The sequence below is a fragment of the Tenrec ecaudatus genome, chromosome 1, assembly GCF_050624435.1.
Source record: "Tenrec ecaudatus isolate mTenEca1 chromosome 1, mTenEca1.hap1, whole genome shotgun sequence".
Lineage (NCBI taxonomy): Eukaryota > Metazoa > Chordata > Mammalia > Afrosoricida > Tenrecidae > Tenrec > Tenrec ecaudatus.
The window spans coordinates 25,687,781-25,700,591 of record NC_134530.1 but is presented as its reverse complement, the minus strand read 5'-3'; the positions used below and the strand labels follow the sequence as shown (position 1 = coordinate 25,700,591).

The following is a 12,811-nucleotide window of genomic DNA, read 5'->3' as shown; positions in this document are numbered from 1 at the left end:
ATAGAACTCTCATGCCCCATAGAGACACCTGAAGCAATTCGACTACTTGAAGCATTCAGAATGATGTTGAGTCATGTGATGGCAAAGTCAGGAATTACAGCAGCTGCAGGAGCAACAGGATCCAGGCACAGCCTGGAGGGCTACCAGGTTCTGCCTACCTGGGCATCTCCTCCGAGAGAGCCTGCTACCAGCTCAGCGACCCCATTCTTCCCTGTGTCCCAAGGGGATCCCAGGACACTCTGAGAATCTAGGGTTACTTGCAAGTCCTAGGCCCATCCTTGCAGTCCCAGGGCTCTCTAGTTAGGTACCAAGGGAATCTGTCCCCATGGGGACTGACTGACTCAACCAGAGGGGGCAGGGGCTGGGGGTGGGGTGGGCATGGGTATTAGAGAATAAGGTGGAAAGAAACCCCACAGTGTGGTCCCAGGTTGCTGCTCTCACCCCCCAGCCCACAAGGTGGCGCTGCTGCCTGTGCTGGATCTGGGGCTTCCACTGTCAGAGGCCACCACCTCCCCCACCCCTACCCCCACCCCACGCCCCGCCGCCCCACCCCACCCCACCCCACCACCCCAAGTACACACGCCTGGCTCCTTACAGTTGTGAAGAGTATCAGGCTGCCCAGGCCAACCTGACCAGAAATTTCACAGGCAAGTTTGACAAGTTTGTGGTCCCCTGCGTCGTTGCCAGCGGGGACATCAAGGACAGGAAGGAGGGGAAACCCCTGAGCTTCAGGTGCGTGTGTACAGGCTGGGATGGGTAGACAGCAGAGCCCCTGGGCTGCCCCAGCCCACCCCACCTTACCCTTGATACGGTCCCAACGCCCGCACCAGCCCCCACAACACTCTTTACCTGGAGCTGTGGTGTCCGGCAGTGGCACCTGCCATCATGGTGATGTCCGACAAAGGCAAGACCATCTTCAACTTTGGAGACGTGGCCGTCGGTGAGTCCCCTGAGCCTGCTCCCAGGCCCACACCCACCCACCCTCCCCCAGGTCATCGTCATCCATGCCTCTGTTCACTCTCGCTCCATCGCCACAACGCTGGCACTCACCCACACGCACACAGGTCACTGCCCGTGTCCCTGTGTTTCAGGGCACCGAGGCGTGAAGAAGGTCTCCATCCAGAACATCTCCTCTGAGGACTTGACTGTATCCTTCCCCTCAAAGGCCCAAATGGGAGAGCATCACACAGGGTGGGGCCCCCCACCCCAGGCAGCACCTCCAGCCCCCTCCTTGACAGCTGTCCTCAGGTGCATTTCTCCCTGCTGAACCCTCTGGGCCCTTTCATTATACTGAACCCCTTCAGCAAGCTGCTCTCAGGCGAGATCCAGGTGCTGGGGCTGTCCTTCTTGCCCCAAGAGAGCTCTGTGGTGAGTCCTGGCCCCTCTGGGCAGCCACAGCTGAGCAGGTCAGACCTGCATGCAACAGGACACAGTGGCCGGTGGCCTAAGGGGTGTACCTCCTGCTGAGGGCAGGGTCTCATCTCCACAGGCCCAGGAGACTCTGGACATCATCACCACCAAGGGCAAGCTCACCCTCACCCTCCTGGGCACCGGTGTCGCTTCCGTGATCGTCTGCTCCATTGAAGGGGACGTCCTCAACATGGGCTATGTCATAGCCAGGGAGTCTGTCTCCTCCACGTTCAAGGTGAAGCGCTCTGCCCTGGGGTTAGCCAAGGCACCTCTCTCCCACCTAGGGCCACGGGGCAGGGCGATGGGGGTCGGAGCCTGAAGTGGGGGAGGGCTTCCTTTTACCCTTCCCGGTTCCCGTTTGCCCATCCTGCTTGGCCCACTCAGGGCCACCGCCTGCCTGGAGCTCTGCCCTCCACCCTCCGGTGGTGCTGAGACCTCTCCTGTGGCCCTCAGCCCAGAAGAGGCTCCCAGAGCCTGTGCCCACCCGGTGCGCTCGGTTCCCGGAGGGGGCCTCCCGAGAGAGGGAGTGGGGTGGGATGAGGAGCCACTGCATGATGCTGTGGGGGCTGCGACTTGGCCCAGCCTGAGGCAGAGGTGGGCCCCCCACCCTCCCGCACCTGCAGCTGCAGAACTACTCCACGCTCCCCATCAAGTTCTCCATGAAGTTGGACAGCCTGTCCCCCAGGCGGAATGAGGACCGGCAGCAGGTGCCGCAGTTCCTACTCTCTGCGGTCCAGCGGACCGACGTGGTGGGTGCGTAGCAGGCGGGCCCGGGGGTCGGTGGGGGGCTGGACCGAAGAGGCTGTGGGAGGGGCTCAGTGGGCGGGGAGGAGGGGAGGGAGGAGGACCTCCGAAGGAGGAGAGGGCTGAAGCGGGGACGGGGACGGGGATGGGGCCAAGTGGGCCCTGCCCGGCGCGGCAAAGGGTTGTCGCCCCGGGCCTGGGCCCGCCCGTCACCCTCAGGCACACAGAACCTGAACGGGCAGAGCGTGTTCAGCGTGATCCCGGTTGAAGGCGTCATCGACCCCGGGAAGGCACAGGACTTCACCGTGACCTTCAGCCCGGACCACGAGAGCCTGTACTACTCGGACCGGCTCCAGGTGGTGCTCTTTAACAAGGTGTGCCCTGACACAGCCCGCCCACCCTGCACCCTGCTGGGGCCCTTTTTTTTTCGGGTGGGGGGTGTGTGAAGAGACCCGCGTCCGGGGTCCGAGGAGATCTGCACGGCCTCTGTCCCCAGACCATCTCCCATCAGATCCTCCTGAAGGGCGCGGCCCGCGAGCACATGATGTTTGTGGAGGGCGGGGACCCCCTGGACGTGCCCGTGGAGTCCCTGGCTGTGATTCCCGCCTTCGACCTGGAGCACCGAGAGGGTGAGACCCGTCGGGGGAGGGGGCAGACACCCGCCCGCCTCCCGTGCCCCTGACCCCCTGAGCGCGCGGGAACACAGGCCTCTCCCCCACCCCCTCCGCAGAGACGGAGGAGATGAGAGCCATCCTGGTGACTCTGGAGTATCTGCAGCTGGACACCCCCACACCGTCCCCTCCAGCCAGCCGCGAGCTGCAAGTGGGCTGCATCCGCACCTCCCAGCTCTCTCAGAAGAAGGTGACAGCCCCTCCGCCTGGTGGCCCTGCCCTACGCTGCCCTGGGAGCCCTCCCTTGCCTCCCCTCGGCCCAGGCTTTTCCTGAGAGGCAGGTCAGGCTAGGTAAGCAGAGTGGGAGCCGCATGCTCCCCATCCCACCAGCCCCCTCCCCCACAGAGCGTGGAGTTCAGCCTGGACAGCGTCCCAGCCCTGCAGCACAAGGGCTTCACCGTGGAACCTTCCCGGGGATTCGTGGAGCGTGGGCAGACCAAGACCATCACCATCTCTTGGATGCCTACTGCTGACTTCGATGTAGGCTGGGGGGGCTGCCCCTAGCTCTGGGCACTGGGTGGCAGTGGCAGTGGGGACCATGGGCAATGCCCAGGGTACCCTGTGACTCAGGGCCCCTATTCCCCCTTCCAGCCTGACCATCCACCGGTGGTATCGGCTCTGCTGCTGCTCAGAGGGGATGTGAAAGAAACCTACAAGGTCCTCTTGGTAGCCCAGGTCGTGACCAGCCCCTGAAACACAGGAGCTGCTCCTCGGACAGAGTACCTCTCTAAGCTCTGCTTGCCTCGCTCAAAGCGCGCTTTCCCTCTGCTGTGGTTGTGGGCCAGGCTGAGGCTCCCCAGAGCCTGAGCACCCCGTTGAGCAGGTCCAACCGGGCAGGGCAGCCCAGCCTCCCCAGCCCTTGTGCTGCAAGGCTGGGATGCTGTCCACACTAGAACCTTAATACACCCACATTCATGAGCACATATCTGCCAGCCCCCTCAATACAGCCACGGGGCAGCCTTCTCAGGCCCTGGGGCCACCACCACCAGCCCTACCCAGTAAAGCTCCATGATCTATGCCACCTTTCAGTGATCAAATCATTCCTTGCGAAGCCAAGGCCATGGGGGCAAAGACCTGGGGGTGGGGGAGGGGTGTATACACAGGCAGCACAACAGTCCATCAACATCGCTTGAAGGAAGACTAAGGAAGGGCTTCCTGGAGTGAGTGGGGGGCAGGGGTTTGTCTTGCCAAGTGCCAGGGGGTGGGGGGAGGCGGCGTTCCCAGCCTGGAACATGTGGGATCCAGCAGGCAGGCCCAGAGGGGAGATTGGTGACAAGCCGGAGAGGTGGGGCATGGGCAGGGGGCTCCAAAGCCCAGATATTGCCGCCTGGACCTCAGGCTCCACTCAAGGAGTAGGACTCTCGGATGCCCCTAGGGGGCAAAGGTCAGAAACACACCCTTGCTTGAGTCCTTAGCCCAGAGCCCAGCTGGGACCTCAGCAAAGAGGCAGCACCTGACTGGGGTCTCCACAAGGCTGGCGCAGCCTTGTCCAGGGGAGGATACTCCCTGGGGGTCAACATGGTGCCCACACCCACCCCTTAAGCTCTTCTCTCTGGAGGGTGAGTCATTGTGTCTGGTCCCACCTACCCACACAACCACCAAGCCTGTACATCCTTCCCTTCCAGGAAGGTGTGGAGGGGGTGGCATCAGTACCTTCCCAGGGCACAAGCCTCAGACTCCAGTCTCTGCCCACCCCCACCCCCTACTCTCTGCTGTCCTGCTGCTCACTGCCCTGGTGCTTCTCCCAGTGCAGCCTCTGCTGTCCCACTACGATCTCCCAGCACCTCCCTCCTCGTGCTGGTTCCTGAAGCCCTGGAACCAGGTGGGCTGGGCGGAGCCCTTGGGGGCAGCAACAGGCCCTGGAATGCAGCTCTGGACAGAGGCAAGAGGAAGTGCAGGGGGCAGGGGCCTAGCAAGTATCCACCCTTAAATGGAGCAAAGCAGGAGGTCCCCTGGGGAGGCTAATAGAGGATACACAGGTGGGGGGTTCTCCTGCCCACCTACCCCAGGCTGGATCGGCCCACCTAGTGGGAGAGCCTGGCCAGGCCTAGCATGTGCAGGTGTGGGAAGAAATGCCCCCAACTCCTCCCAGGAGAATGAAACAGAGGGTCTAGGCAGAGTGGGCCACAAGCGGGGGTTGGCTCCCAGACCCCGGGGGTCGGATCCTTTGCCGCCAGGTTCCCAGCGCCTGGGCACGTCCTCCAGGCGAGGGCTCCACAGGCGCCAGGGGAGCACTACGATTTTAACCTCGAGTAGTTTGTAATGAACGTGGCCATACGCCTTGTTCCATATATTTGTCCTCGCCACCACCCTGGGGCCGGCCTTGGGGGCACCCGAGTCCCCTGAAGACGGACCTCTCCCGCCTATCTGGCGGTGGGCCGGCACTGCGACCCCCGAGGGAGGTCCGGCAGGTAGAAGGGCAGACTTACGCTGCCAGCGGTGCCAGGCAGAAGTCTGGGGCGGGGCCTCTGAAGGTGGAGCCTCTGAGGCACAGCCCTCTCATGGGCGGAGCCTCCAAAAGTAGATCCTCCATTGGGCAGAGTCTCCAGGTCCGGACAGAGTGAGCAGGGACTTTGCGAAGTAGGGGTGGGACCGTGGGGAGGGGTTTTTATTGGGCGGGGCATTCGGCGGGCGAGCATCCATTGGGCAGAGCCTCTAGGGGCGGGGCTATATGGGCGTGGTCCCTGGGCGGTTCCCCGTGGGCGGGGCTCCAGGGCGGGCCCTCCATAAAGCGGCTTGGCGCCTGCCCACCGGGCCCCTGGTCGCGGATGATGGCCTTGGGCGCTCCGGCCGCCGTTCGTGGCTTCCTGCTGCTGCTGCTGCTCCTGCTCTGGCCACTGCCGCAGGTGGGTCGGGCTACAGCTGGGTTTGGACTCCATGGGGTAGATCAGCCCCCACCCCGGCTCACCTGGCTGTCCCCACAGGTGGCGCTAGGCTTCGCGGACGACAGCTGTGACAACTCGGACGTGTAAGTCGGGGGGGAGGGTCCCGGGAGCCCAGGCTGTGCCGGCCCCGCCTGTGGGAGGGGTCGGGCTGTGAGGTCGGCGCCCAGTGCCCAGTGCCCCGCCTGCACCGTCCCCGCAGGTGCCCGCCCCAGGCCCGCTGGAGCAGCCTGTGGTACGTGGGGTAAGTGCAGGCTCCGAGCGGTAGGGCCGCGGGGAGGGCAGCCAGGGCGGGGAGGGTGCCCGCGGGGCAGGCCTGCCAGACTCCCATGGGCCAGACTGTCATCTCTGGCCATCCCAGCCTCCTGCGCCCGGCACCAGGGCGAGCTCAAAGCCGCTGTCACCGCCCTGACTTAGAGCCCAGCTTCAGGTAGACTGGATGGATGGCCCAGCCTCTTTCCCTGCAGTCTCCAACACCTCTCTTCCCCCTCCTCCTTCACCCATTGGGAGGCCCTGTCCTCAGGCATCTGGGCACAAGGACTATGCAGCCACCAGGGACAGTATGTCCTGGGAGTAAGCCCAAGGCCATCTCTGGCCAGCCCTGGAGAGACAGCTGTCCAGGAGCGGTAGGCCAAGCTGGCTTCTCAGCAGCTCGGCCAGGGAGGAAGTCTCCAGCCTAGGGCAACCTTGGTTCTTCAGTTCCTCCTGTCACCTGTCCTGTCCTGGGCAGTGTGGCCGTGCCTGCCCTAGGGAGCAGGGACCCAGTGGCCACTGTCAGCCAGTGGCAGGGCCTTGCTCCTCCCACCAGGATCATCCTGCTTGGCGTCCTGTTGCTGCTACTGTGTGCTGTCACAGCCAGCTGTGTGCGATTCTGCTGCCTCCGGAAGCAGGCACAAGCTCAGGCCCACTTGCTGCCCCCCCAGCAGCCCAGCGACCTGACAGTGATCTCTGTGGACAGCGACAGCCCCGCACACAGCACAGTCACCTGTGAGTCCCCACAGCCCAGGGCCACCTGCCAGGGTGGGGCGTGAGGCTGCCCAGGCCTTGGCTCACGTGCTTCTGGATCCCCCAGCTTACAGCTCCGTGCAGTACCCACTGGTCATGAGGCTGCCCCTGCCCTTCTGGGAGCTGGACCCCGACACCATGGTCCCGCCTGCCTACAGCCTGTATGTCCTGGAGCCGCCACCCTCTTACGACGAGGCGGTCAAGACGGCCAAGCCCAGCCACCAAGAGCCAGACCCTTCCCTGAGGCCGGATCCCCTTTCCGGAGGCCCCTCTCCAAGCCCAGCACCCTCCCTGGGGCCTCAGGTCTAGGGCTGCTCCACTGCCCCTAGAGGTGACCCTCAGTGCCCAGCACCCCAACTATAGCCCTGGCACCCTACAGGGCTGAGCGCTCTCTGGGACAACGGAGCCTTTGAGCCAAAGTCTGCCCTCACTTCATGCTCCCGGAGCCTGGCGAGTCACCTCCACCACAGCCTGTTCCCTCCACCTTCCCCTTGGGAAGGCCAGTGTCCAGCACATTGCTGCAGCCCACCTCGTTGCTATGTAACAGCCTGGGGTGGGGGGCTCCCACCCGCCCCCGGGCAGGCAGCTGCTGCACCCCAGTCCCTGGCCACCCCAGCTGGCCTGAACTCGGGAGCACCCTGCCGGCTACAACATCTACAGCTTTTTGGAAAGAGAATAAAGTTTGTATCTAAGCAGCCGCCACCATGTGGAGAAGGGAGGGCTGGGAAGGGCAGGGGGACCCTAGGCGGAGGGGCAGTTCTCGCCGCCGTGAGTGCCAGTGGTCAGAATCGGGAGGGGTGCCAGGCATCTGAGCAGAAGTGTCCAGGTCTGAGGACCCCTCTACCCTCGCAGGCCCTTCCTCAAAGGCACCACCCCTCCCCACCTCTCACAGTGAGACACGAGCAAAAGTCGGGACAGGAGTTTTATTGGACACCGAGCCGGCGGTGGGGGTGGGGAGAGAGCGGTGTTGGGTAGCCGCCCGCAGAGTGACAGCTGCTCCTACTGGACCAGCTTGAAGGACTCTCCGGTCATCATGGCCACGAACTCTAGGGGCAGAGGAACTGGTCAGCTGCCTGGCCTTGGCCCTGCCCATCCCGCACCCACCCCCCTGCCCATCCCCCAGCTCACCCTCATAGTCGATGGTCCCATCCCCATCCTTGTCAGCCTCCTTCATCATCTGCTCTGCCTCCACCTCATTGAGGGGCTCACCCGCATTCATCATCACATACCTGCCAGCCCCCAAGCCCCCACACTGGGCTGAGCCTTGGCCAGCAACCACCGGCCCAGCCCTCCCCAGCCGCCCCCAGCCGCCCCCATGGTCATACTTAAGCGTGTTCCATTCGATGTAGCCCTTGCCCTCCTTGTCAAAGACCCGGAAGGCCGCTCTCAGCTCGCCCTCCTGGTTCTGGGCCTTCTCGTGGTAAATGCCCATCAGCGCCAGGAAGCCATCGCAGTTGAAAAACCCTTTGTCTGCAAGGGTCACGTGAGGAGTGGGCTGGTCTCCTGTCCTCTCCCTCCCCCTCCCCACCTATGGGCTCCACCACGTCCGTCACACCCCCACCCGCAGGTGCCCCCACCGCCCTGGCCTCACTGTCTCTGTCCACGTCCTTGGCCATGGAGGCCAGCTCGCTCTTGGTGGGGTTGATGCCCAGCAAGCTCATGAGCCGCTCCAGCTCGCCCGTCTTCACCTGCCCGTTGCCCTCCTCGTCGAACATCTCGAAGACCCCCTTGTACTCCTTGATCTGTTCGGCTGACAGGCGCTCCGTCTGTGGGGCACACACTGCCCACCTCACCAGAGGCTCTGGGCCCCAGCCAAGTCTCTGCTGCCCTCTGTCCAGGGGTGAGCCGGGGGTCTGGACAAAGTGCCCCTGGCCATCTAATTGGGTGAGTGCGTGGTTAAAAAGAGAGCCCTCCAGCCCAGTCAGAGCACAATCAGTGGAAGGTGGCCCCGGCAGTGAGTGTCAGGCACAGTTTAATCCGGGGAGAGCAAATGAGGCAGGAGCCAGGGATGGAGGGGCCTGGACACGCAGCTGAGGTCCCCATACCAGGCAGTGTGGGGGTACAGAGGCACATGGCACAGGCTCTGGGGCCAAGTGGTTAAGAGTGAATGAGGGCGATTGGTACTAGCTCAGGGGCAGCCTGGCCCAGTGGGAGGTGGTGGGGCAGCAGAGGGGGGTGGGGCAACCGCTCCAGAGAAAGTGGGAAGACCAGGGCTTGGCCACCACTCCTGAGGTGGGTCATGGACGAGCTTTCCAAAAAAACTGGTGACCCAGTCAGGAGCGAAGGCTTCACTGGGCCCTTTAGGGCTTCCCAGGGAAACCCCCATCCCACCCCACCCCCGTATATTAGGCCCCTTCCATTCGCCTAAGGCAGTGGGTCTCAACTTTCCTAATGCCATGACCCATAATTCCTCATGTTGTGGTGACCCCCCCACCCATAAAATGATTTTCGTCGCTACTTCATCACTGTAATTGTGCTATTTTTATGAATCATCATGTAAATATAACTGATAGGCAGGATGTTTTTTCACTGTTACAAATTGAACATAATTAAACCTAATTAAAACAGTGCTGAATCACAAAACAATATGTAATTATATATTGTGAAATATTTGTTTTCCGGTGGTCTTTGATGACCCCTGTGAAAAGGTCGTTTGACCCCCAAAGGGGTCGAGACCCACAGGTTGAGAACCGCTGGCCTAACGCCTTGCCCAACACTCCCACTACATGGTTCCTGATCTAACTCAGGCCACCACCCACCCACCCACCTGGAAGCCTTGGAGTCTGGGGTCTTACCATGTCTGCGGCTGCCGAGGGCACTACAGGGGTAGTGGCACAGTTGCTGTGGGCAGGACACACAGGCAGGGGTGACTGTGGGTTTTAGCTGGGGCCAGCTGCCTGGGGTCCCTGGGGTCCAGATTCCAAGAGCCTTTTATGGCCGGGGAGATCCTGTGGCCCTATTATGGGATGGGTTCAGCTCTTCCCCATACAGCCTCTCCCTGACCATCCTCCGCCTGGACACACCCCTGGTCCCAAAGCTCCCCCTCGGGCCCTGGGCCAAAGCCGGGGGACACCAGCCGCTGTCCTTCCAAGGGTCCATGCACCGTGGGCCAGCCAGAAGCAGAGGGCACTGAGAGGCTCAGGTGGTCCTCAGAGCCTTCCGCACAGGCTGTTCCCACCTCGCAGGGTCGTCCTCCACCTGAATCCATTCCCCTGGAGGCTCCCATCCTGCCATGGACCCTTCCTTCCCCTACCCCCCCAAGCCTGTGCTTCCTCCCTTCTGCCAGCATGAGATCCACCTGGCCAAGTGCTCCCTTGCATCTCCAGGCGGAGCAGCCCCTGGGGCCAGATAGGATGGTAATGGACTGCAAGTGGACACCAAGCTGCCCCCACCCCCAGGTGGTTGACTATTTTGGGGTTTCTCTGAGAAACCTGACCACCCCCACAGTGAGCAGAGGAACTGGGCCCCTGGGAGCTGGAGGGTGGGGTATGGCCAAGTAATGAGAGACAGACTTGAAGCTTACACCCACACCCGTAGGCTCACGATCCTTCAGGCACAGGTGCACAGCACACAGGCATCCAGAAGCCCACCAAATCCCTCCCTGTCCGTAGCTAATGAGCTACCATTCGCGGGGCCCGGACACCCTTCACACCCTGGGCCAGCTCCTCCTTGCCTCCATTCAGGCAGTGGGTGGGGGCCTGCTGAGTGATCAAAGGTACAGGCTGGGCCACTCATGGGCCTCGGGGTTCTCTTAGCCCCTGCCCGTTCTCCACCCAGAGAAGTCACAGCTCGTTCCCCTCATCCCTGTGTGTAGCTCCCAGTCTCTCTCTCTCTCTCTCTCTCTCTCTCTCACACACACGTGCATGCACACATGCATGCACACATGCACGCGCACACACACACACTGCCACCAGGCCCCCAGAGGAGCCCTGACTGGCTGACGAGTCTGAGCAGGTGAAGTGCCTGTTGATCTGGCCAGTCCAGCTCCCCGCCTGCCAGGAGCCACAGCCATGGGGACATTTCCCTCTGAGCCCCAGGCCAGCTGCTGAGGCTGCAGGATTTGTGCTGACGGGTAAGCCGGGCCCAGGAGGTGCTGTGCCCATGACCAAAGGCAGCGCCCTCCTTGGGCATCTCTCGCTGTGTGAGCCTAGGAATAGTGGGCCTTTGGCCTGGTCCCTCCCTGACGGTGGGTGTCCCTGGGCGGAGGCACACTTTCCCCACGGGGCATGGCTTCAAAAGGTCCCAATGCCCAGAGCAGGGGCCACCCTGGGGGTCTTGGCCCCAGGACGCCCGGCAGACATGTCCGCATGGCACTGGTCAACTGCACTGACCCCTTAGGCGTCTCGGCCTGGTGCGCGGTGGACAGGAAGCAAGGCTTTCTGCCATTGCCAGGGGGCCTTTGTCGTCAGACGTCCTGGCTCCAGGATTTGTGATTTGGACATGACCCTTTGATTCCTGGGACCCAGGCTAGAGTGAAGGCTGCCCCCCAACCCTGATTCTCCACAAATCCCACCCCTGCCCCTCTGTGTCAGAAAGAGATGACCTACGCCTTTTGAGCAAACACCCGAAAACTACGGGAAGAGTGATGAGTGGTAAAACAGCGTTTCAGTGAAACTCTGCAGCCCCTGTCACCCCCAAACACACAGGGGGCAAGTGTCGGAGCTCAGCATGATGGGTGGAGCCCTCAGGGTCCTGAGAGAGGGGACCCATGTCCTCAAGAACCAGGAGGCCTGCAGACTTCTCTGCAGACAGCCTGGAGGAAGGAGACCCGATTGGCCGGGAGCACAATGGACTGTCCACCAGAGCCCCTCCACTGTGGCCGAGGGCTCCCCTGCACTGCACTGGACTGGAAGCAGCAAAGGAGCAGGCAGAGATGAGCCCAAGAGACCGGCCACCTCAGTCCTTCCCCACCCGGTTCACTCCACAGCGCCCACCAGGTGGACCCGGACTTCCTTTCCTGAGCTTCCTCCCTTAGCCCTGTCATGCCTTCACCCCCTTTTCTTGCTTGGGGTTGATCCAACACACAGCTCTAACTCCCAATGCCATCTCAGCCCCTGTCAGTGCCAGGCAAGACCCTGGGGGAGGGGTCCCTGGAGGGGGGGATCTCCAGGGGCGGTCCAGGACACGTGTCCCTAAGGAGGATTTCCTGTTGTGACTCTCACCAGCAGAGGGTGGAAGGGAAGTGCCAGGGAGTCTGGTGGCTGTTGGGAAGTCCCACTGAGGCGCTCAGAGAGGTAGCCAACATGCTGGAAAGACAGGTAGGAGGGCCAGGAGGGAGGGCCTGCGGGCCTCGGGTTTTATACAGTTTCTTCATGTGCCATTCCTGAAGCAGGAAGGCGGGGAAGCCGAGGCCCGTAAAGAAGCCAGTGGAGAGGCTCTCTCCGACCCTCACACTGACCCAAAGCAGCTGACCTCCAACAACAGGTAAAGGCTTGGCAGCACAGTGGTTATGTATTGGGGCCACTGACCCCAAAGTCAGCAGTTTGAAACCCCCAGATGCTCTGGGGAGAATGAAGAGGCTTTCTGCTCCCATAAAGAGTTGCAGTCTCAGAAACCTGTAGCGACAGGCCTCCCCTGTCCTTTAGGGTTGCCGTGAGTCAGCATCGACTCCATGGCTGTGAGATTAGTTTTTTGGTTGAGACAGGTGTGCTAGACCAAGGTCAAGGCCAGGGCAAGGGAAACCTAAGTCCCTGTGGCATCCGTCACCCCCATCCCCACCCTGAATCCTCAGCACCTTCAGGTTTGGCCCCCCTCACCCTGTGGAAGAAAATCCCCATGACCCTCGCGGCCCACAAGTAACATCATGACACATGGGGGGAACTTTGACCTTGTCAAGGATGCCATCCTGCTGGGATCAACGCTCATGAAAGAAATGAAATAACAGATTTCACGGGAAAATCTGCTGCAAAGACTTCTTGAAAGTGTTTTTTAAAATGTTGGGAAATGATGATGGCAACGTATGTACAAATAGTTTGATACAGTTGATGTATGGAATGTGACAAGATCTGTAAGAGCCTCAATAAAATGATTTTTAAAATAAGAATAAACAGGTGCTAGTAGTTGCAAAAAACAAAAATTTAAAAATGAAGCAGAGAAAAA

At 61.6% G+C, this 12,811-nt stretch overlaps 3 protein-coding genes across 4 annotated transcripts in view; 2 read left to right on the top strand and 1 right to left on the bottom strand.

Annotated features, from left to right (window-relative positions):
- Window positions 1–3,518, top strand: part of CFAP74 (cilia and flagella associated protein 74) — a 60,604-nt gene extending 57,086 nt beyond the window's left edge. Inside the window, exons 28-38 of the mRNA XM_075557777.1 lie at window positions 598–732; window positions 831–940; window positions 1,092–1,147; window positions 1,249–1,368; window positions 1,490–1,645; window positions 2,034–2,163; window positions 2,374–2,528; window positions 2,651–2,792; window positions 2,861–3,015; window positions 3,171–3,305; window positions 3,417–3,518. Of these exons, the coding sequence (XP_075413892.1) occupies window positions 598–732; window positions 831–940; window positions 1,092–1,147; window positions 1,249–1,368; window positions 1,490–1,645; window positions 2,034–2,163; window positions 2,374–2,528; window positions 2,651–2,792; window positions 2,861–3,015; window positions 3,171–3,305; window positions 3,417–3,518 (1,396 nt within the window). The remainder of the gene's footprint in view (window positions 1–597; window positions 733–830; window positions 941–1,091; window positions 1,148–1,248; window positions 1,369–1,489; window positions 1,646–2,033; window positions 2,164–2,373; window positions 2,529–2,650; window positions 2,793–2,860; window positions 3,016–3,170; window positions 3,306–3,416) is intronic.
- Window positions 3,519–5,547: 2,029 nt separating this feature from the next.
- Window positions 5,548–7,424, top strand: TMEM52 (transmembrane protein 52). Of its 2 annotated transcripts, XM_075538090.1 has the most exons (5): window positions 5,548–5,671; window positions 5,750–5,793; window positions 5,910–5,951; window positions 6,516–6,694; window positions 6,780–7,424. In XM_075538090.1, the coding sequence occupies exons 1-5, from the start codon at window positions 5,594–5,596 to the stop codon at window positions 7,019–7,021; spliced, it is 585 nt and encodes a 194-aa protein (XP_075394205.1). In that variant the 5' UTR covers window positions 5,548–5,593; the 3' UTR covers window positions 7,022–7,424. The 2 variants fall into 2 exon arrangements, with proteins under 2 accessions (XP_075394205.1, XP_075394206.1); XM_075538091.1 differs by lacking the exon at window positions 5,910–5,951 and having other exon boundaries at window positions 6,780–7,423.
- A 287-nt stretch (window positions 7,425–7,711) lies between these two features.
- Window positions 7,712–12,489, bottom strand: CALML6 (calmodulin like 6). Its single transcript, XM_075557679.1, has 6 exons — window positions 12,469–12,489; window positions 11,875–11,958; window positions 8,304–8,478; window positions 8,038–8,182; window positions 7,841–7,941; window positions 7,712–7,758 (listed from the first exon to the last, which is right to left on the bottom strand). Exons 1-6 carry the CDS (start codon window positions 12,487–12,489, stop codon window positions 7,712–7,714), a joined length of 573 nt encoding a protein of 190 aa, XP_075413794.1.
- Between the last annotated feature and the right edge of the window lie 322 nt (window positions 12,490–12,811).

Excerpts from the sequence above, each read along its gene's own strand:
- TMEM52 (XM_075538090.1), top strand. The coding sequence starts at position 5,594 with ATGATGGCCTTGGGCGCTCCGGCCGCCGTTCGTGGCTTCCTGCTGCTG. Across the intron at positions 5,672-5,749 it reads TGCTCTGGCCACTGCCGCAG|GTGGCGCTAGGCTTCGCGGA; the intron begins GTGGGTCGGGCT and ends CTGTCCCCACAG. Across the intron at positions 5,952-6,515 it reads AGCAGCCTGTGGTACGTGGG|GATCATCCTGCTTGGCGTCC; the intron begins GTAAGTGCAGGC and ends TCCTCCCACCAG.
- CALML6 (XM_075557679.1), bottom strand. The coding sequence starts at position 12,489 with ATGGGGATTTTCTTCCACAGG. Across the intron at positions 8,183-8,303 it reads CAAGGACGTGGACAGAGACA|ACAAAGGGTTTTTCAACTGC; the intron begins GTGAGGCCAGGG and ends TGACCCTTGCAG. Across the intron at positions 7,942-8,037 it reads ATCGAATGGAACACGCTTAA|GTATGTGATGATGAATGCGG; the intron begins GTATGACCATGG and ends GGGGGCTGGCAG.